The sequence below is a fragment of the Anser cygnoides genome, chromosome 25 (genome assembly GCF_040182565.1).
Source record: "Anser cygnoides isolate HZ-2024a breed goose chromosome 25, Taihu_goose_T2T_genome, whole genome shotgun sequence".
Classification (NCBI taxonomy): Eukaryota; Metazoa; Chordata; class Aves; order Anseriformes; family Anatidae; genus Anser; species Anser cygnoides.
The window spans coordinates 5,900,336-5,922,238 of record NC_089897.1 but is presented as its reverse complement, the minus strand read 5'-3'; the positions used below and the strand labels follow the sequence as shown (position 1 = coordinate 5,922,238).

General features: G+C 48.0%; 1 protein-coding gene across 1 annotated transcript; it reads left to right on the top strand.

Annotated features, from left to right (window-relative positions):
• Positions 1 to 9,097: 9,097 nt before the first annotated feature.
• INKA2 (inka box actin regulator 2) lies at positions 9,098 to 20,487 on the top strand. The gene is given in 3 exon segments (XM_066983094.1): positions 9,098 to 9,229; positions 18,574 to 19,035; positions 19,037 to 20,487. Coding segments are annotated over 3 exon segments (1,014 nt in total). The 5' UTR covers positions 9,098 to 9,193; the 3' UTR covers positions 19,553 to 20,487.
• Positions 20,488 to 21,903: the final 1,416 nt, after the last annotated feature.

Sequence of the window (21,903 nt, the reverse complement as noted above, 5' to 3'; positions counted from 1 at the left end):
CTCTCTAAGACTTCAGAATCCACACGCTCCTGTGTCCTCAGGCCTCTGCTCCTTCCTCCTGTCCCTCCTCAGCTGCCCTCTGTGGGGCCTGGAATTGCCTGGGTTCAGTAAAACCCACAGTCCTCGCCAGCTGGCACACCGCTGGTCCGCATAGCACAGGGAGCTGCCAGGATCGCCCGTCCGACAGCTTGTCTTAAACCTGGTAGCTCTGACCTAATTAGGAACGAGGTAACGCAGGCAGAAACGAAGACCATCCGCAGGCGATCAGGAGGTGCAGGCCACCCCTCCGAACAAGACGAGGGCAGGGGACAGACCATCCATGCCTGCCCATGTCTGCCACAGGGCCAGGGCCAGCGCGTTGAGTCAAGGCACAGGCTGTGCTTTGGGGGGTAATCGACACAACACATCTTTTCAGCTAATTTCCTGGCATTTTTTCTACCAACATTAGCAATTATTTCCTGTTTACAGCAATAAGTGAGGCTGTGACTCCCCACTGTGAATCTCAATAGATGCATTTATCTACATAGAAGCAGTTAATGATGATGTTTATGAGACAGCAATCCTTTATATGGAGACAGACAAACCTTCAAAGCTAAACAGCCTTTCATACCTTCCTGGGCCATTTGTTTTAGGAACCGCACAAAAGCTTGCACTTAGAAATATCAGAGAGGACAAAACCACTGTACTACAGGAGGGAAATGAAACGAACTGGAGATCTTGCCACAAGCTCCACGAGTAGGAGCTTTAATTAGGCCATAAATCTGAACCCTGGGGAGAGAGCTGGGCTCAAGGCACACCGGAGAACAGCCTGAGCACTGGGCAGAGGGAAAGGCAGCGCCAGGCCAGAAGTAGTAGTAGGAGAAAATAGGGGAATGGTCAGAAGAGAGGAGTGAGAGCAGAGGGGGAAAGGGAGTTGTGCGAGGAATGGAGCTGATGGGTCAGCAAAGGAATGATGGAGAAGGCTGCAAAAGAGGAGGACAAAATCGACCATGTTGGTAAAGCAGTCTCAACAAGCTTCCTGGCAGCTGGTGCCCAAAGTACCTACAGATGTGTCTGGGGAGAAAGCAGCCACCGCTGATCTCTAAGCTGTTCTACTGTAGAGAAATACCAGGGAAAGTTCGTTCTGACCCCTCTAGATTCAGCCCTCAAGTTTCTCATTAAGCACTCTTGAGTCTGGGATATGGTTGTACTGCATGTAGAAACAGGGTTTATAAGCTAGGGTACTAAAAAAAAAAAAAAAAAGTGTAGCACTCACTTCAGCAAAAGCCAAATGTATTAATATTCATATATGCATTACTTACTCTACCCTGTAGATCACTTGCTTTAAATCACGGATGGTCTTATGCATATCAGCTTTTATTGTCATAGCAGTTTAGAGGCTCTGGACATGCAGCTTCAATTCATTGCAATGGGATTTGAAAAAATCTCAACAGTGACTTCTACTGTATAAGCACATACACTGTGTCATTATTCTTACATTTCCAGGCAGCCTAAATGAATTGTAATGGCTTTTGATGTACCACAGTCTCTGTTACGCCTTTGAAATTCTTCATGTTTATATTCCTTATGGGAGGAAAAAAAGAAAAAAGAAAAGAAAAGTCTGGCAAATTCTATTCACTTGTTATATATTTTATTATGATGATCTCTTCTCATGAATATCTGAGTACCAACGACAAGTGGGGCCCCACAGCACAAAGACAGTTTCTGCTTTGGAGAGCTTACCTCTACGAAGTCGGGACAGGCCAGATGGTAGGGGCAAGAACTGTGCCACAGAGCAGAGGCAACAGGCTATCCACATACATTCTGTTAGTTCCAATTATTTTTTAATTTTTAAGTGGATATTCCCCTTGGTCCTCAAGGGGAAATGAGTCTCCAACATGAGATAATTCTCTGGATACATCTGGAAAAGGAGACAGACAAGGAGACCTGGCCATAATAAATGCTTTGACTAAATACAGCCTCTCATAACCCTTTTAAATTGATGTGATTTAAACAGACAACAAAGAGCAGTTGGAAGTGTCTGTGCCCATGGGGGAAGGGCAGAGAAGCGATAAAACATCCATAAGCAATGAACTGCTCCCCCTTTCTATTTTCCTCACCTGTTTTTCTTTTTTTTTTTTTCTCTCCTGAGGTAGCAGGTATGTTGCAAGACAACTTAGTGATTTGGATACAGACATCATTGTTCTCTGCTGTATACTGTTAATGGGACATTCAGACACATCACCTTAATTCAAAAAGATGCTGCTGTTTGTAGGTATTTATTCAATTTTCTCAGTCTCCACTGGAGTCTGGTGAAAGGGTTTCCAAACCATCTCAATGTCTGTATGCTGAGTAACACTATGACACCACGACAGGCAGATTCATCCCTCTGCCTTTGTCTTTGGCTCTTACTGACCAGGCTGTGTCAGATTCAGGTCATGTTCCTGCAGCCGCCCTCATTCCCTGCAGCATGCACAGTCTCTGGCTGCAAGTTGTGGGACAGCCTCTGTCTCTGCCTTCATTTTGCATGATATCCGAAGTAAATCCATAGGCGGTTGCTAGCTCACACTAGTCAGCCACCCCAGTCATTTCATGTGAGATCCATAATACCTGGTGCTTTACATAAGCTCCAGCTCCAGAAGTGTCTGCAGGGCTCCTCTACCTGGTCAGGTGCAATCAGGAGCTTAATTCTTCCTGCACACTTAGCAGGAGCCCTGGTAGCTGCTGCTGTTAGAGGCATGACTCAGGGCAAGACTAGACTGTCTGATGAAGTAGATGCTCAGATCCTCAAAGCTTTCCCTCTTGAAGTGTATCATTTGATCTAATGAAAGGTTTTGCTTCTCCCTTAAACCTTATACTCACAGAAGATCACAACTGCTACTGCTACTAACTTTGTTTTAAAATCTCCGTATGGTGTGCCTTCTGCCTTGAGTCAAAAACGTGCTTTTGCCTCTGGGTTTCAGATTCAGAAAACCCACAGTGTGCCTCACAGTGAAATACTCATTATGAAATTATTTTGACTGATTCAAACCATTGCATAGAACATAGTTTGCTCCTTGGGTAAGGGAGCATGAAGGAACCAAAAAGTCACAAAGCGTTTCTCCCATCCTGGGTGCAGATGGGTGTAGGCAGAGTACACTATAGCAGGTTTTCATTTCTCTTTCAAGGGAAATACCAGGGATGCTTGGGTGCAGAATGATGCTACTGCACTATGTAGAAATGACATGCACAGTGCATTTAGAGTAGTTGAATAGGAAAAAATAAAGGATGGATCTTGGAAATTGGTGGCCTTCATACAGCCAGTTAGCTGCATAAATGTCAGCCTGAGTATTTCTCATCAATGTTAAAACAGTGTTGTGTTGTTGCAAATTGAAGTCTGCGTGTAGCAGAGTCCATCAGCAATGCCACCTTTCCTCCATTGCAAACGCCCAAGTGGCTGCTAGCAAAATCGTTAGCAGAATGGATGGCGATATTCCTGCAGATCATCAGCACACAGCACTGGGGAGAGTCTCACGTGGCCTCACATGCCCAAGTCCAGGGGAATAAATAGCAATCCTCAGCTTTGGGGACTGATTTTACCTCAGTGACTCTCAAGTACTGAATTCACACTGTAGATATTTGCACGACAGCCCAGCCAAGAGAGATCTGCAGATTCACCGTGATATGGCTTTGCTTTTGCCTGCAGTAAGATTCAAAGGAAGTAATCATGTTCAAAGCAGCCTTTAGAAAACTTGACAATTAATCTGAGTACTCTGCAGGCAGAATCGGTCCTGGTAAAGGATTTAGATTAGTAAAAGAAGTAGGTAAGACCTTCTGAGCTGTAATATATAATAAAAATAACTGGGTTTTAGGAAGGGATACAAACCAACCTGCATCTTCTGGGGCTTAGGGAAAAAAAAAAAAAAAAACACAAACATCTCACTAGAGATAAATTATCCCATAACTGCTGACTGCACGTTTCCTCAAAACGGTGCTCACCGCTGTTTTGTCTGTGTTATGATCCCACCTGGTGCTTTGTCCCACTTGATCTAGTGGAAGGTGGCCCTGCCCATGGCAGGGGGGCTGGAACTAGGTAATCTTTAAGGTCTCTTCCAGCCCAAACCGTTCTATGATTCTGTGAGGTGCATATTACATATTCAATTTTCCATCCAAGATTAATTTTCCTTATGAATCTATATATTAATATATCAGCTTTGGATAAATGACCTTATAAAGCACCTGAGAGGTGCATGCTGATGATATTCAAGGTCAGGTTCTTGCTGTTTCAGATTGTAAAGCACTTGCCTTCAGCAGGAAGGCAAAGGTCCATATCACACGTTCAGCATTCAGCGTGCATCCTAAGGCTAACACAGAGTGCAAAGAGGCATCTTGACATCTCGAGTATCAGTTCTAAGTACTCACCAGTGATTTATCAATCTGTTCTTTCTGTGGAACTTTCTCTTCATCCGCTACAGCTAAATTCTTCTATTAACTCTTTAGAAGACTGGGGTAAACTGCTCCCAGAGAATTTGTGCTGGCTTCCAGAACTGTCAGGCTGCGTATATCTTCTTAAAGTACATTCATTATAGATTTGAACATTGTTACTGTAAAAAAGCACCTACCTTCTCTTATTCCTTTAGCTTCAAATGATCGTCTTTCATATCTGCCAGGACATGGAGTCATTCAGAACAAGTCTTGGTTTCCATAATATTTAAAAATATTTTTCAAGTGAGATAATCTCATCCTTCTTTCCCAGATGTGTTCAGATGAAGACAATGAACTTTCTCTGTTCTCTGCAGCACATGGGAATGGCTCTGAGTGTGGTATGTATTTGTGTTTACACTGCCATGGTAACTGTGTTTGTTCTCTGTACAGTAGGGCACATCACAGTGAAAGGGGCCATTGAAATTAGCATAGACAGTGACTTCATATTCACCGCCAAAAATTGACTCCAAGCACCCTGCACATTCGTTTTTCCTTTGAAAACAAGATGGATGGCAAGTTACCAATGAGTAGCAAGTCTTTGGGGCAGCAAAGTCTTCTTTCTTGCTTTAGTTGGCAAAGTTTTGGATATTTTCTAGCAAGCCAGGTGTATGGATAGTTGTTATTGTATTATAGACTCATATTATAGGATGATACATTATAGAATTATATAATATTATTACAGAATATAATTGTTATATTATGTTATGGGATATTTAATAATAATGACAGGCTCTTACATCCATTTAAGACTCATTTCAGTGCCCTTGCGGTGAATGGATTTGGTTCCTAGCTGGGCATGACCTTCAGAAGGATCCAGAAGAACTCTACAAATTTCAGTTAAAATACAAAGTATATAGGGGAGTCACTGCAAAAGCAGGTACAGATGCAGCTGTTTCCAGATTAAAAAAACTTCATATGCAAACTCAACAGTAATCTGGAACTGAATGCCAAAAAAATGCAGAGTGCTAGAGGGCCAGAAAGTAAGCAGCACTTGTCACTCCTACAAATCGCCCCATACAACCTTTAATGACCATGACTTACAGGCAAAGACATTACTGTTTTATTCTTCCCACATTCCAGTTCCAGTCTTTTTCTGACCCTTCGCTACAGCACACATGAATTAAATAGCAAGCTCTCACAGGCAAAGGCCTTGCATTATTTATCTTTACTGTTTTGGTACTGAAGGAGTTGAGGAGGAGAGGGCACGCTCACACACGGATACTCGAATACATGCATTACCCTTTCTTAAAGGTGAATATTTCTGAGGAGAAAGTTAAAAAAATTAAAGTAAGTTCCTGATTTTCAGATATATAAATTACCTCTTTGTCACCAGCCAAGGCTGAAAATTAATTGAAAACTATTGAACCTTCTGTGTCTTAAAAAAAAAAATAAAAATTTATTTTAATGCTAGTGAAAGACGGGTATAAACGTAGAATTCCATTTTAAATATAATAACGTTAAAGAGATACAGAAAGCAGACATCAGAATACCAGCTCAGAGTAACTATTCCAACTATACCAGTGACGATGGGCTGATCATGACTGCCAATAGTTTGCTCTGGTCATTGTGCTCCAAGTAAATAAATACCATCCCATTTTAATCGTGGATAAGTTTTTATACCAAGGTTTGTTAAATTATTTTTCAGCTAGCATGAACACGATCTAGGTCACCAAAATGCAGCCAGCCGAGCTGTAATCCAATAGTTCTTTAACACCAGACAGCGCAGAGTGCAGGAGGAGTTTCCCTGCCCTGGTCCTTACTCGAGCACCAGGGGAATGTCGGGGGCTGCAATCTGGCTGGGCCATTAAAAGTTTTACTTTTGGGAAGGAGGCATAGTGAGGTGGGAGCCTGACAGGAACTTCAAAGGCTACAAGTGCAGAGACTGCACAAATAAGTAACTTAACGGAATAAACAGTCACATTTTCAGGAGTAATTTACCTTTATAAGCACGAATATAAAACCAGAATTAAAGTTTTCACATTATGTTCTTACATATCTTGGCTGGCTGTTTAGGGCCCAGTGCAGTTAAGCAATGATGGATGCAATTCAGGTCATGCTGCAGTCTCAGTGAGAAGAAATTCTAAAAGATTCGCCTTCAGTGAGCAAGAAAATAAAAATGAAAGAAAATTCAGAGATAAGCATGGTTGTTAGTTCAACAAAGAACAGTCACGTGAGAGCACTGAGGAACAAGATCAATGAACTGAAAGACAACAAATGAGATAAGGAAGCCTTCAGCTGTGAAGGGATGGATGTTTTCTCAAATGAGAAGGAATGAGGCATTGCACGTAAGTGGAATACACAACTCGTATTTTCTATTTTTTGCCCAAGGATCTCAGTTTTTCATTTTATACTGAAATAAGTCATGTAGCTTTCTGCTTAAGGGTGTTTTGTTCTCATCTTTGTATTTTCTTGGAGACCTGATTTTCCACTGCACTGCACCATCTGCTCATCGCTTACACCACTGCAGAGTGGAAGGGAGCGCAGGGCCCGGCATGCAGGGTCCACGTTGCTTTGAGTCACTCATCTACACGGAAAAGACCAATGTTGCTCAGTGGGGAAATCTTACTGAGAACTTATTTTTCATTTTTCTGTACTCTTGTGAGTTCCCAGAAGCTTGGAGCACATGACTATTCCGGTCTTTTCTGTCCTCATGCACTCCTTCATCAGCCTCACTGGGCACAAGCAATCCTGGAGGCTAAAAAAATGACCAAACCGACAACCTGAAACAGAAGGCAAACAGGCTAAAACCTCTTCCCTGTTTTCTGCTGGCAGATCCCAAGGTTCAGTCTTGCAAATGTTACAGGAGCTTTCTGGAACACAGCCTCTGCCAGTGGCCATACACACATGCAGTTGGCCTCCTGCATGCTGGAAAATATAATATTGATTACCTAAGACTTCAAGCTTCAAATAACCTTGTGTACTTTTTTTTTGTACTGGAATATTCCAAGCACTGTGAAAAGCATCAGTTAAAACAAATTCAAGAACAATAGGATAAATAAACAAACAAACAAAGTACCATAAAACAATGCTGGGGAGAGCATCCTGTGCCTAGGATAATCCCTGACCTGATTTCACGCAGGTTTGCAAGATGCCAAAACCACAGGGCTCGGCAGCAGCCGACCTGGCCCGGACACAGTAACCCGGGAGAACAGATTCATTCCCTCTTGATGGCTGCTCTCAGTCCATTCCCTACCAAATGTAAAAAAATACCTAAAACCACAATTGCTTCAAAGCTGACTTGGATAAATTAAGCTCTTGGTCACTTTTCAGCTCAAACCAGCTGAACCTAGGCCTACGTATTACATATGTGAAGAGAACGTGCCAGCATGTTTTAGCGTTGGTGCCATGCCACAAGGAAGGTGTAATGCATGATATTACTTTACAGCACTGAGGTAATTCAATAAATTACAAAAATATGCTACTGATAGAGGAGAAACAAAGGTCTAGTGCCACCCAAACAAGACAGAAACCTCGAATCCGAGGCAGTGGTTCTTCTGCAAATGGACCCGTGCAGTGCAGACAGAGAAAAAGAGACGTGGCTCTGGCGGTGTAGCATTAATAATCGGCAGAGGCAGGCGTTCCAGCCCGTATTCTCCACATGATGCCATCTTCTTGATTTTTTACCACTGACTGGCTGTTCAAACTGCCATATGAGACTTGGTATGCTTGAACAGGCAAGGGAGATGCTTGCCCCAACCCTGGGCTGTGGGGAACATCCAGCTGGCCAACCCTGCCAGCCAGATTTCAAGCAAAAGTTTATAGCTGGGCCAGTTGGCATGGGCTTTAAGAAAGACTCTGAGACTGGCAGGTATCCCACTCACTTCACAGCCTACTGCTGGAAGCGATTAACTTTTTGATAAGGCCATTTCTTTAACATGCTAATATGTTTACTGCCACGCGTTCCACGAAGTCCTGGAGAGGTGCAACTTGCCTGCCTCCTCGTTAGGATGTGGAAATCCTGCAACGAATAAAGAGACAGGAAATGACCGATAGTAAAAGAGATGCTGGAAGGATGGATAAATGTTATCTTCAGAGTGTTTCCCAAACATACATGAAAGCCCGGTGCACAAATTTCTCATTTAAGTCGGATTTTTGACATAAAGATCAGCTTTCAAAAACACCACGGCTGAGTTCTACAAACAAAACCCCACCACCAACTATAAAAAGCGTTCTCCTTCAAAAAATAAAGACCTGAAAAGGCAAAGGTTTCAGCAAGTCTTTGTCAATCCCCAGATTTACAAGAAAAGGCAAGCAATAGTCTTTCACCCCAAAGCTGAGAACACAAAGTTGCATCTCTCATTCTACCAAAGCATTTCCCACTGCACAACAATTCAGACGAGCCTTTCAGCCGGGCCGGGGGGCTCGGCAGTGCCCGTGAAAGAAAGCAAGCGCGTAGCAGCCGAGCACAACCCGGCTAGAAGTGCGCCCCCGAGGAACACCGAAAAACTCGACCCGCTCCCAACCCAGCGCGGCTCCAGAGCCCGGCGGGAACCGCGGACCCCCGGGGACCCCCGCGGACCCTCGGGGACCCCCGGGGACCCCCGCCCCGCCGCGCACCCCGCAGGACGCGGACCCCGCAGCCCCGGACGAGCCGTCCCATCCCGGCCCGAGGCTCCGCCGGGTGGTGCCGCCCCGCGGGGGCGGGCGGGGGCCGGGGCGAGCCCCCCCCTCCCGTCCCTCCTTCCCCTCCCCTCCCTCCCCGCCCCGGCTGCACGGGCGGAGCGCTCTCCCGGCGGGGCCGCGCCGGGCCATGGAGCAGCACCTGCGGCGGCTGAGGCAGGAGCTGGTAAGGGCTTGGGGCAGGGCTCGGGGCTGGGGGGACCCCCAGCCGTGCCCCCCCCCCCCCCCCCCCATCCCGGTGCTTGGCGGGGGGCGGCGGCGCGGGGCTCGCTGCGGCCGGGGCCGTGCGGGCAGCCGTCGGTGCGAGGGGGACTGCTTGAACCGGGGGGGGGGGGGGGGAGAGGAAAAAAGAAACCAACCCCCCCCCCCCCCCCCGATGTCCGCAAAGATCGGCGATCAGAGAAATCAAAGAAGCGTTTGCGGCAGCCTCCGGCAGGACTCAGTTGCGGGATGGCGACGATGCGAGGGGAGCGTGCGCTCGCCCTGCAGCGCCGGGGCAGCCCCCGGGGACCTCGGCTGCGGGGGGGGGGGGGGGGGAAAGGCGGGGAGCCCCCATCACCCCCCCACACACACACACCCCGGGGGGAACAAAAGGAAGGGCCGGGGCACGGCACCAACGGGCCGAGGGGCTTCGGGATGCGAGCAGCCCCCCCCCGCCTGAGCACTTCGCGGGACGCAGATTTCAGGCGGTGTTTGCGCTGCCGGAGCTGGGCGCCAGGCTTACCCCGCCGCGTCCCGTCCTGCTGCGGTGTCCCCGTCCCGCCGCGGCGCGGGGCTCGGCTCGCCTTTGTCACCGCCAGGTCGGAGCCGGGCGGGACGCGAGCCCCGGCGGTGCCCGGGCTCCTGCGGGGCTGGCGGGCTCCCAGGTGGGCAGGGGGCTTCGCTCCGACAAACCTGGCAGCAGCCGGTGACGCTTCGCCCGGTGGCGTTCCCGATGTTTCCCGAGCAAACAGAGCGGCCGGAGCACAAACTAAAACAAAGGGAGCGAGAGGCAGCGGCGTGCTGCGCGCTGGGTGCAGTGAATGAAATGCAAATTGTGACACGAGACGTGCACGTTGTAACCTGGAAGGCCTTTAAAATCTGAACAAGTTGGAGGGTGAGGTGGATGAAATGAGTCACTCTCAAAAGAGTGTGCTTACGATAAGGTTACTAAAGCTGTTTTTTGTCTTATTAATAATTAGTCTCATTATCTGAGCAGTATTTTATATAGAAGCCTGAGCATTGCACCTTTGGCTTGTGATTCAGAAACGTGCCTGTTTTGCAGAGCACAACACAACATCTGGGTGGTTGGAATATACTTGAAGACAGATCCCTGACACTTAACGTGAAAAGCAAAAAATACCAGAACTGAGAAAATTCTGGTTTTATTCATGCCCCTGCTATAGTGCAGTAATAGATTACTTTTAACTGTAAAAATGCCAATTTTTATTATGTTAATAAACCAGGACCTTAGCCTGGCAAAGATTTATGCAGACGCTTGGCTTAAACTGGGAAGGGACATCTATCACCTTCAGTAGGACCAGTCGTGACTTAACTGAAAGTAGCCCCATCTTCATATGCTTGGTTTTAAATAGTCACGTTCTTTCCTCCTCTCAGCCTCCCCCCTCCAAATTACCCTTACTTAAAAACGTATTTCAGCAACGAGTTCTCAGGATACTGATGTGCAGCTTTGGAGTTGCTCAGAGCGCTGGAGGCGCGCTCCGAGATCGTGGCTTTCATCGGCAGCTTGGGGAGCTGCAGTTGCATTTACTGAGGGCAGGAGGTCTGTATTAATTACAATAAGTATAAGTGATATCCTCGGCAATAACAGCTTTTAAAAATCAATACTGTCAAGATAGTCTGGAATTAAAATAGATTAATGTTTCTTTAAAGACCAGCCAGCAGTGCAGGAGACAGCTGGAGCCATCTGCCCTGAATGGTGAGTGGGAACCGAGCCTCTTGACCCTGCCTTCCTTGCCACTTTCTTCATTACTTGGCAGGGCATGCCTCCAGATGTTAAACGCACCAGAACCAAGAATCATGCGGGAGGAATGGTGGGAAGGACTCGGTCTGTTTGCTCTGCCAGACAGAGGCAACAAGCTGCCCCTGTGCACTTAAACGGGAGCCCTGTGCCCAGCTCCAGGGCATCACGCTGAGCGCAGAAACACAGAGATTTGCCTTCTGTTCACGGAGCAGCTCTGGTCAGTACAATGCAGAGGCTGGAAGCCACCTGGTCTGCAAAAGTTTAGGTTGCTTCAGTTTCAACTGCAGCCTTTGGCTGGTTTTGAGGACTTTAAAAAAAAAAAAAAAAAAAAGCGGATGTTGGCACAGCTCCCAGTTCACAAGGAAAGGTTATCTGCAAGTGCAACTCAATCCCCCATCAGTGTGGGATTCGAGGATTCCAGCTCTGATTTTTCTTGTTCCTGTTTTATGTATTAAAACCATATTTAAGTAATTGTGTGCTTGGCTCAGGCTGCTGGTGTGCCCAGACGTTTCAACACACAGCCTGTGCATTGAGATCACGCCGGGCTTTGCCAGACAAGTCACAGATGAGCGTGGGTCTGGGCATGCTTACACCAGCCTCCGTGTCAGCCTCTGGGAAGGCTCTGCCAGGCCTCTCACGATGGCTCCCAGAGATAAATTTGGCCCATTTCACTCAATGAGAGCACTCATATTCCCATTGCATGTTTTCCATTGTAAGCTGATAGTTTCTGGCATGTGTGGTGTCCCTTTGATTGGAATTCATTCAGAAGCTTCCACATGCAAATGTTTTAAAGCCAGGAGAGTCTCAGCTGACACAGCCATTCATCATAGCCGGGCATGCGACCCGAGCACAGCACAGGGTCGGATCCGTTTCCGAAGCTGGGGTCCTTGTCCCGGCGCTGACACCCGCGTCCGGGGCAGCCCTGGACCAGCCGTGTCTGCTCTCTGCTCCTCAGTCTCTTGACATATAAAACACAGACCTTGTCCACCTCCTCCTAAAGCCCCTGGAGATTTAGGGATGTGAGAACATGCAGGGCTGGTTTGTAGGCCTGGCACAGAGTAAACTCTGCTTCTCCACTCGTTGTCATCTGTCCTTTATACGGCAGTTGTGAAATGTGCCACAGCACTCACACATCTTCCCTTAACACAGTTAACTCGGTGCTGTGAGTCCTTTTGGCTATCAGCTGGACTCCGAGTCTGCAAACATCCTTCTGAGGCACAGAAATATTATCTTTGCTTTCTGAGTTACAGAATATTATCTCAGCTGAAAGATCAGATTTAACAAGAATTGTCTTGCTCAGGGATTAGGAGAGAGGAATTTCATTTCCGTGTCTCATGCTGCAGATGGCATTACCTCTGTAAACTTTCTGACACGGGGATTGTTTGCATTTATACATAGTAACATCAGCAGAGTACAATGGGATTGGGGTTTAAAGGCTCCTCTACCAGAAGAATAAATCGCTTGTCTTTATCTAGGTAGGGACTGGTGAGTTCATGGGGCAGATTTATCTTGCACTTAGGGTTTGCATGGCTGTCGGGGTGAGGGGTCGCAGTCAAGTTAGCCATAGCTGTGACTTCACTTTGAACACTTTGATTTTTCTTGAGGTATCCAGGATATTTCTGGGCTTTCTGCTGCCTTTTTCCCCCTCTAAAAGGACAAGTATTAAAGTAGATACTTAAAACAAAAAACACCACTCCAACTCGAAATTCTGAATGTTCTCCTGCACATTCATCATAAATACATCAAATTACTGAGTTTGATAGAGTCTGACTCCCTTCTCGTATTATGTCCTGGTAGACAATGTTTCTTGCTATGAATATCTTACAGGAATAGAACATTTGGCCTGACTGAAAAATGCAGCTAATTATTTTTACTGTCTCACACTGGGTCCTATTCCAGTAACTGTGTCATGCTGGAAAAGGATTCTCTGTACTTTCATGAGTGCTATTTCAGGAGCAGCTCTTGTGGTCTGCAGTAGACGGGGCATAAGCGACAGAGTCAAGGGCTGACATCGCTGCTCACAACTGCAGCAGGTGGAAACGTGCAGCATGCAGCTTCGTTTTTATCTGCTGATGAACTTATCCCCTTAAGGGGGGCTTTTCCCATTGCTGCTGGGATGGCATTGGAAAACTTGCATGGTTATTGCAGATCTTTCCTTGGCGTTGCCTTGAGGGAGGGCACAAAGCAGAAGCTTGGCAGCAGAATTCCTGTTACACGGAACGTGGGGGAGAGAAAAAGCAATTATGGGCCTTGTCCATTTGTTTATTTCCAGAGAAGACTTCTGAAGATGAAAACTGGGGATTTTTTTTTTAACCACAGCTGCACACATTCAGGAATTTTTATGACCAGATACCCCAATGCAGGCAGGCCACTTGGCTGAAAACTGACATTTTTAACCATCATCTTCAATGGACAGTCTGTACACTGAGGCTTAAGGTCTTCCTCAGCCCTGTGTTGAGAAGTCTGAAGGCCGGAGTTCTTTTCTGATTATTTGCTGGCTGTAGAGAATTGATTTTCTGATTTGCCTTTAAATGCATGTGATTGGGAAGCACAGAACAACACCACCACAATTGAAAGGAAGGAAACAGAGTAAGGAAGATAGTTAATCGAGTGATGTGAACTGCGTCTTTCACGGTTAACATCTGCTTGAGAGCCATTTATCCCACTGGGAAATTCTTCAGTAAAGTTTCAGCATCCTTCCTCTTCCAGATAAATTGTGAGCTCACACTTAACATCCTAATTTGCTCCTAAAATATTCTGAGAAGACAAGAGGTTAAAAAAAAAAGACTTGAAATCCTAGTAATAAAGTTCCAGGACAGAAAGACCATCGCAGGCCCATGGCATCCAGGGAAAGCAAAGCAGGGCATGACATCGAGCTAGCAGGAAGCTCCCTGCGAGCACTGCAGAGCTGTGCCCAGCTACAGTTGCAGGCTTGCCGAAGATTAATCTACTCAGTGACCCAAAGGAAAACACAGAAACAATATGATCAGCTCAGCATTTCTAAAATAATTTTGGTCTCTATTAGGTCATCCTCTTTAAATACCAATTGTTTGTGCCTGGTTCTGTTGCCTACCAGCACCATTATTGAGAATTGCTATTTGCCGTTTGCTCTTTCCTGTCCCCTTAGCAATAACTTCCTCTCGTTGCGCTGCTTTACCTAGGAGCTGGACATCTGTCTTCCTCCCTGCTGCGAGGGGCAGGCTCAGAGCTCTTCTTCCCAGCTCCGTGCTCAGCTGCAAGCTGCGATGCGTTCCCTGGGTTTTCTCTTTTCTCTGGTCAGCACCAGAAAGCGCCGCGGTCCTGGGCAGGCCAGATGTGCGGATGGGCTGGGAACAAAACCAGCTGTGGCCTGAGGGATTGAGCAGAACTGAATTCTGAAAACTCGGTGAATTTAGATGCTAATAGGAAAAACTTCGTTCCCAGAGTGAGCTTAAAAAGTTATTTACGAGTGAAATGGCAAGTGAAATCTCCCTTATTTGTATGTCTCAAGTATATGGCTTTGAGTTTGATAAAATGCCAGTGAGTGCTAGAGGATGTTCCTCGGGGCAGGTTGTCCTCCTGCTGTGTTAATCGGTGGAGGAATCACTGATTTATAAGCTGTGAAAACTGGTTGGGAATAAGTATTTTGAGGAAATGATTAAAATGATTAAAAAGGTATAACTCTCAAATTAATTGATGCCTTTGCCATCCAAAATGGTAGATTTTCAATGTAAAAAAACCCTGAACATATCTGAGTGTTGCCATTTTTGCAAGACACTCACCATATTTTTTCCCCTACATCGGATATGCCTTGGTGATCACCCCAGAGTGCTTGGAAAGCTCTCAAACTTTGCACTTCAGTCTCCAACGTTCAAGGTGACTGCTTTAACTGAGCTTTAGAGAAGCGTTTAGCCAAAGCTGCCTTGTTCATGTCTTCACAGGCGGATTGATCAGGAGGCAATGCCTTACTGCTGGAGGAGGAGGACACGTTTAACAGCTCCCACTGAACCAGGGCCTGGGCGCCACAGCCGCGCTCAGCCCTGTGTTCTTGCTGTGAAAGACATCTGTGTCGGGCTGTGCAGAGCTAGGCTAAAACTCTTTCGTGCCCGTTTTTAGGGACTGCCAAAGTCTCAGAAATGATGCAATTTAATCCAATTTTAACTGAAATCTGAATGTCTGTCATAGTTCTAATTTGTCTTTTGTTGGGGACAGAGGGGCCGAACAACTATTTGTATGGAAGCACGAGAGCCTCACATCAGGCACCCCAAGTCCCTTGAACGGCTGGCTGACCTGTGCTCCCCAAGCAGGGGCCAGCAGGTAGCAGAAGGGAGGATGCTGATGGGTGAGGTCCATGCCAGAGCTGACGTTTTGCAGGGAACACCGCTTCCCGTGCCCTGCTCTCCAGGGCAAGTGAGCACCAGGGCTGGTTCGGGAACAGATTTAGGATTTGCAGCTCGCAAGCACAGAAGACAGAACATCTCCTGATGCCCCGTGGTGGCCGGGTTACATAAAGTCACTTGCATAACCTCAGCAAGTGCAGTCAGGGTCTCTCTCTATGCCAAATTAAGGCTCTCCGGGGTTTATCTCGCATTCACGCTCTGTTTGAAATTGCGCTTTCGTTCTTCACAAATCCCAGCTCCTTCTACACCAAGTGCCTGACCACAGAGCTCGCAGGGCTGCAGGGGTTCTCTGCTCGGCCTCGTGTTCCCATCACCTTGCAGCCAGAGCATCTGCTTGACTTCCAGCCCAATCTGCTGCATTAATTGCAGAAACTTTCCTTCTAGCATCCCAGAGAACTTAATCTTGAACCTTGGCCAGGGTGGTGGTCTCAGATATGGGGAAGCTTGTTCCTTTTGTCAGCAGTTAAAGCCTGGAGAGTCTCAGAGAAGCCAGAGTGAACTTGGGAGGAAGGGTTTCTTCTTGGCAAACAGGAGAATGGCTGTTAGACACAAAAGAAGAAACTCCTTTTTCCAGAGCTTTCTCTCCGTGGCAAGTATTCTTAATTACCGCAGAGTAATTACAAGTGGATGAAATCCAAGCCCCTGCAGACTGTTTGGTCACCAGTCAGTGACTTCACTTCGGGCTGGGTTTCATTCACACTCTTCAGTCCGTGAAAGACCAAGCTAATGCCACGAATAGCAAAAGATAAAGCAGGTTTTTCTTGGAATGGTTTTTGTTTGTTTTTTCAACTTCCACAACCCGAAGCTTTAGCAGCATAATTAAGCAGAGCTAAAAGCCTCTTCCCAGCACCTTCCCAGCCCTTCTGCTGATGGTGGGGTGGATTTGCATTGCTGGGGGACATCGAGGCCATCTCAGCCAGAGGCGAGCTGCTGGGACAGGTCCTGCCCCGCACTGCTGGGCAGCAGGTGAGGAGCACGCAAACCTCAGCATCACTTACAGGAAAGTATCTCCACAGGTGAAAGCATCTCCGCTGCTTTTCCAGTGCCTTGGCTCCCCAGGCTGGTGCTGGCTCTGGTTCAGCAGAACCAGCTCGTTCATTCAGGCTCACTTCTGAGCGCAAGGGGAGCGCTGGAATCTGGGTGTTCGGGGCTCAGACCTCTCACTGGGGGGAGGCTGGGTCCGTCTGCGAGAAACGAGCACGCGGATGATAAATGCTGCCCATGAAATATTAATGCTTAATAGAGCCTTGCCGGATGAGGCATGCATTGTAATGATACCACCCATCAGGGGGGAGTTAATTGAATCAATGAGGTGAACAGCGGAGCCGCCCAGCATATGTTGGGGTTGCAGTCAGCCCGGGCGGTGCAGGGGGACCCGTGTCACTCTGCACAGCGTGGCTGTGCCGCTGCGCCCGCCAGGGGATTTGAGGGGAAGCGGCCAATGAGGGGCCGAGCCAGCTCCAAATCCAGCTTTTTGCAAAGCCCCAGATAAAACAGACTTCCATTAATAAGGCGAGAAAGGTTAGGACGAGGAGCATTACCGCAAATCTGGAGAGGTAAGGTGATAGTTTTGTCTGAAGCTTGTAGAACATATGGCCTCAGCTTTTGTACCGGTAACCCAAGAGCTGTGTTAGTCTGGAAGTGGGGCATTATTTGCATATCTGCAGAAGCAGAGGTTTATTTGCTGATGTTAAAAAATTAGATAGCTGGGGACAGTTGATCGGGAAGTTGGCAGAGTTTTTCTGAATCTCCACCGCTAGCGCGTTCGTTCTGGGTGGTAAATAAGTTTCTTGGGAGGGAAGCTCTGAAAAATCAGTGGAATCTCCCTGCTAATTTTAGGTTTGGGGTTATGAAATGGAGATGGGGGTTTGTGGTCAGAAACTGTTGTGAAGCTTTCCACTTTCAGAGCTAGGTTGTAACAGAGAATCAAGTTTTTTGATGACTGCTTTGCTGCACGGCTCAGATATGAGCACAGAAATGGAAATAGAGCAAATAATTGAACTAATTTAGCAAAAATGAAGTAAAAAAGTAAAGCTTCATAAAGTAAAGCTGAACAAGAGATGCATCTGTCCTTTTTCATATCAAACTTAAAGATCTATTGCTGTACAAAAAAATGATGAGCCTTTTAAACTGCTTTTGACAGTACAGGCTAAAGCTGTTCCTAGACAGTGGTAATCTCTTCTGCAAGCCACCTTATATCAGTGCAACGCCTTCACCTCCAGCCCTGCCATCCCCTGCTGTTCTTCCCTCTCTCCTTCCCATTCCCCTCCCCACTAGCAGTGGCAGCTGTTGGAAAGTACAGCCCGCTTGTTTTATGGTGCCGCTTCGGGAATATGATCCAGATCCTACATAAGGAAGAGAAAGCAACAGAGCAAAAAGAGAAGAGGGGAATTTAGCAGCTCTGGAAAATACCTTGTGTTTTTCAAGTCTAACATAGAGAGTTAAATCTGTATAGCAAATTTCAGGGATAAAGCAGAACTGCTGCTGATGGTCTTAGCTGGGGAATCAAAGAGATCGCTGTTGTGCTGTAAATAAGTTTAGAGTTTGTTGGTTGTTCTGTACAAGATTTCAAGTGCATTGACATTTCTTTGATTATCCTCCAGTGATAGATGTAATGAGAGTATTAAAACCTGAAGATATATTGTGAACTAATGTGATCCTTATTAGGGTTGATTTTTAATTTAGTTTAGCACTTCAGGTAAAGAAGCACAGTTCTCAGTGGAAGGCACGGTCTCCTCATTATTCTGACTCCCAGTTTCAGTTTGTTACTCAGGACAAGGGGAACAAAAGCAGTGGAACACACTTAAACTGGAGGCAGCCAAAACCATTCATAGTTATACACCTTGGGTTTCTGCCAAGCAATTAATGGGAACTCAAACTATTTTTGTTGTCAGGTCAAAAAAAATCCACTACTTCTGTCAGCTCATCTTATTCCTAGGGGGTCCAGATTATTTTTAAACCATTTAAAACCCTTAGAGAATTTGAGAAATATCCGGTTGCCGTTCCATGAAATGGATGTGGTAGAGGTATGCTGCATGTCAGATGCGATAAGGGGGGCGGCCACACGTCAGACGAGCTGCAAGCCCAGCTCTCCTGCCCCTCAGTCCGAGCCTCCTTGCCCTCTCTGCTCCCCAGACACTGACTCGGTGCCTGCTTCTTCCCCCGCAGCTGTCCATGAAGGAGGTGGGAGACGGGCTGCACGAGCAGATGAACTGCATGATGGGTGCGCTGCAGGAGCTGAAGCTCCTCCAGGTCCAGACGGCGTTGGAGCAGCTGGAGATCTCGGGGAGCCGAAGCACCAGCACAGAGCAGCACCAGCGCTGCCGGAGCAGTGGAGCAGGGCCACGGGGCCGGGCAGCAGCAGGGGGCTGCAGCCCCACATCCCTCACATGCGCGGTGCCACAGCCGGCCAGCTCGCCCCATCCCACTGTGCTCCCAGAGAGCGGCCACCTCGGGGACACCTCCTCCTCCTCCTCCTCTTCCTCCTCCAGGAGCACCTGCAGCAAGGTTGCCTCCCACACACAGGGACCTTCCTCGGCCCCAGCCAGAGCAGAGCGCGTCCACCCGAGGACATTCGAGCCCAGCAGCCAGGGCATGGCTGGGGGGTGGCCAGCATGCCAGGAGTGCCCAGGGGTGTGATGACGGCCACGACTGGACATCCTCCCTGATGTCCCAGAGCAGGAACCGGCAGCCTCTGGTCCTGGGGGATAACATCTTCGCAGACCTGGTTGGGAACTGGTTGGATCTGCCAGAGCTGGACAAGAAGGGGGAGAAAAGCGAGGCCTCCCTGTCCGCCAGCAGGTCCCAGGAGCTCTGCAGGAAGTTCTCCCTCACAGCCAACATCTTCAAGAAGTTCCTGAGGAGCGTTCGGCCAGACCGAGATAGGCTTCTCAAGGAAAAACCTTGCTGGCTACCGCCTGAAGACAAACAACCTGATATTTCCAAAAGACCCAAAAAGACGAACAAACTCAAGGGGACTTTTTACTTCCCACTTCATGGGAACATCCAGAACCACCACAGCAAAGTGGAGAGGTGCCCGAAGGTAGAAGGTAGTATCAACAAACCCAAAACTGGCACCAAGAAAGTCCACGATACCATAGACTACACCCAGTCCGGGTTTGATATCAACACAGCCGTTTGGGTCTGAGTTTGTCAGTGTCCCCCGCTCTGCCAAGCATTTCTTGCACCAGGGAGGAGCTGAGGCCATGCACTTCTCAGGAGCCCCCCGAGCTCTCGGCCAAGACCGAGAGGTCTCTGCAAAGCGTGCCATGCCGTGGCTCCAGTCGCCTGCACATGGCATCTCCCATTGAGCTGCAGCTTCAGGGGCAGCCCGAGCAGCAGCTGGCTCAGCCCCACACACTGAGGCAGCCCGTGGGGACTGATGTTTGCAGAAATAATCAGAACTGTTGGCAGCTTTTAGGGTGAGCGGTGCCACAGATAGCGGCTCCTGGAGTCTGCCTCGTGACAGCGCCTTCAGGCCCATTCAGGTCATCTCCAGTTACAATAGCTGAAGCACAAAATTCACTGTGTGCGTGTGTATGAGTGTGCAAATATGTAATTTTTTAATAATTTTACTGCTTGTGTGCACTTAAAACTGGGTTATAAACCTGGCAATTCTAGCAGTGATCCTAAAGGACTTGTTATTTAAATGTTAAGAAAAAAATCGAGTGCTGCCATCTTTTAAATTCAAAGAACTGCTACATGCAGGTGTTGAATCCCAGCTCTGTTGCATTTCAGCTGTTTCTCATCCCCCCAAGCTGCATCTCCCTTGTGCTCATAGCACTTCTCCTTTCCCCTCCTGCTAAACCAGCGGGACTGGAGGTTCCTTCCATGGACATCTGTGACACTTGGAAACTTCAGCTGCTTTCGCCTCTCTCTCCGTGTCCTTCTCCCCCGGGCTCATATTGAGATACAGCATTGCCACAGATGTTTATTGTTAACTTTGCACTGTGACACAGAATTGCAAGAGATGTTTGTTGTTGTTGTTTCCCATGCTGTTGTGTACAAACCCTGTCCTGAAAGAACCAAGTTCCTTCAGCATCCAGCTCTCCAAGAGCTACAAATAAAGCAGCATTGTCCTTGTGTGCTGTGGAGCAGTTTGTGTCCTGGTGCCAGCATCCAGCCCTGTGTCCATCAGCCTTTTCTCCCCTGCAGAATCTCCTGGGTTGGCACTGCCCCAAGAACCCAAACCGCAGTTTGTGGGCACTCAGATGCCCACAGGGGTGCTTCAGCCCGGTTCTGGCCGGTGGCCGGGGCTTGGGGCCAGGCCCCATCTGGCTCCATTGCAAGGAGAGCACAAGTCCTCAGCAGGGGGACATCCTGGGGGGCTGCTGCTGCCATTGCCAGCGCTCAGCACATCCTGCACAGCAGCATTAGGTTGCTAAAACCTGCTCTGCTCACTCCCAAGTTTAGGAAGGGCTCGTGGGTGAACAGCAGCATTGTTTTTTTAAACATGCAATTCTATTCACGTTTTAGCTTCCCAGGACAGAGAGGCCAGTGGAGCAGAGGCATAGAGGGAGAATTTCTCCCCCCCTCAGAAATTAAATATAGGCACAAGACAAGCCCTGTTTCTGCCCATACAAGGAGAGAAGAGTGGGTCAGCATCTGACAGCTATGCTCAGCACTTTTTCAGGAACCTGAGCTGGAAGCAAGCTTTTGTTTTCCTTCCTCACAGGCTCTAGCTCTGGGTGCTTTTGCTTTCTCTCCATTTCTCTGAATGCTGAAAGGCTGTTTGGGGCACTCTGTTTTCCTCCTCTTTTATCAGGACCTCATCCTGTTTGTTACAAAGGCACCCTCCCAGCTCCCACCAGCCCTTTCTGTAGGATCAGCAAAGAGGAGAAAGAGCTTTCTATAAGCAGCAGCACAACAGAGCAGCAGCTCTTTCCTGCACCGACAGCTGAATCCCCCTCTTTTTCCTTGGTTAAGGAGGGCAACTGCTCCCTCCACCCTCACTAAGGGACCCACCACAGCTCACAGGCTGACACCACAGCACACACTGCCCCAACCAGGGTCCCAGCACCACAGGGCCCCCACAGCCAGCCAACAAGCCCTGCCAAACCCCAAGGCCCCACGCCCACCCCCAGATCAAGTCCTGGCTGTACCTGTCTGGCTCCACAAGCTGAGCCCCACACAGTGGTGCTGAGCAGGGGTCCCAGGGGCTGATTATACCCCCTGGCCTGATTGTGCCTTTTTAAGCTGGACACGGGCATTGCCCTCAGCTGGGACGAGTGCAGGAGGAGCCCCAGCTGAGCACAGCGGCAGGGCAGGGGCTTTGCACAGCTGTGGGCACTCGGGTGGTTGTTTTCCTCCATGCAAGGCTTTTCCTCTGCTAAGGCAATACCTGCTGCACGGGGATTTAAAATGGTGCAATTATATGGGATGCAGTGAGAGCTGGAGCCTAAAATGTGCATTTGGAAACCACTCGGTGGGAAAAGCGATGTCTGGGATTTGCCCCAGTTTCCCCTCGTGCAGCCCCTCCTTCACCCGTGGCTGGGGCTC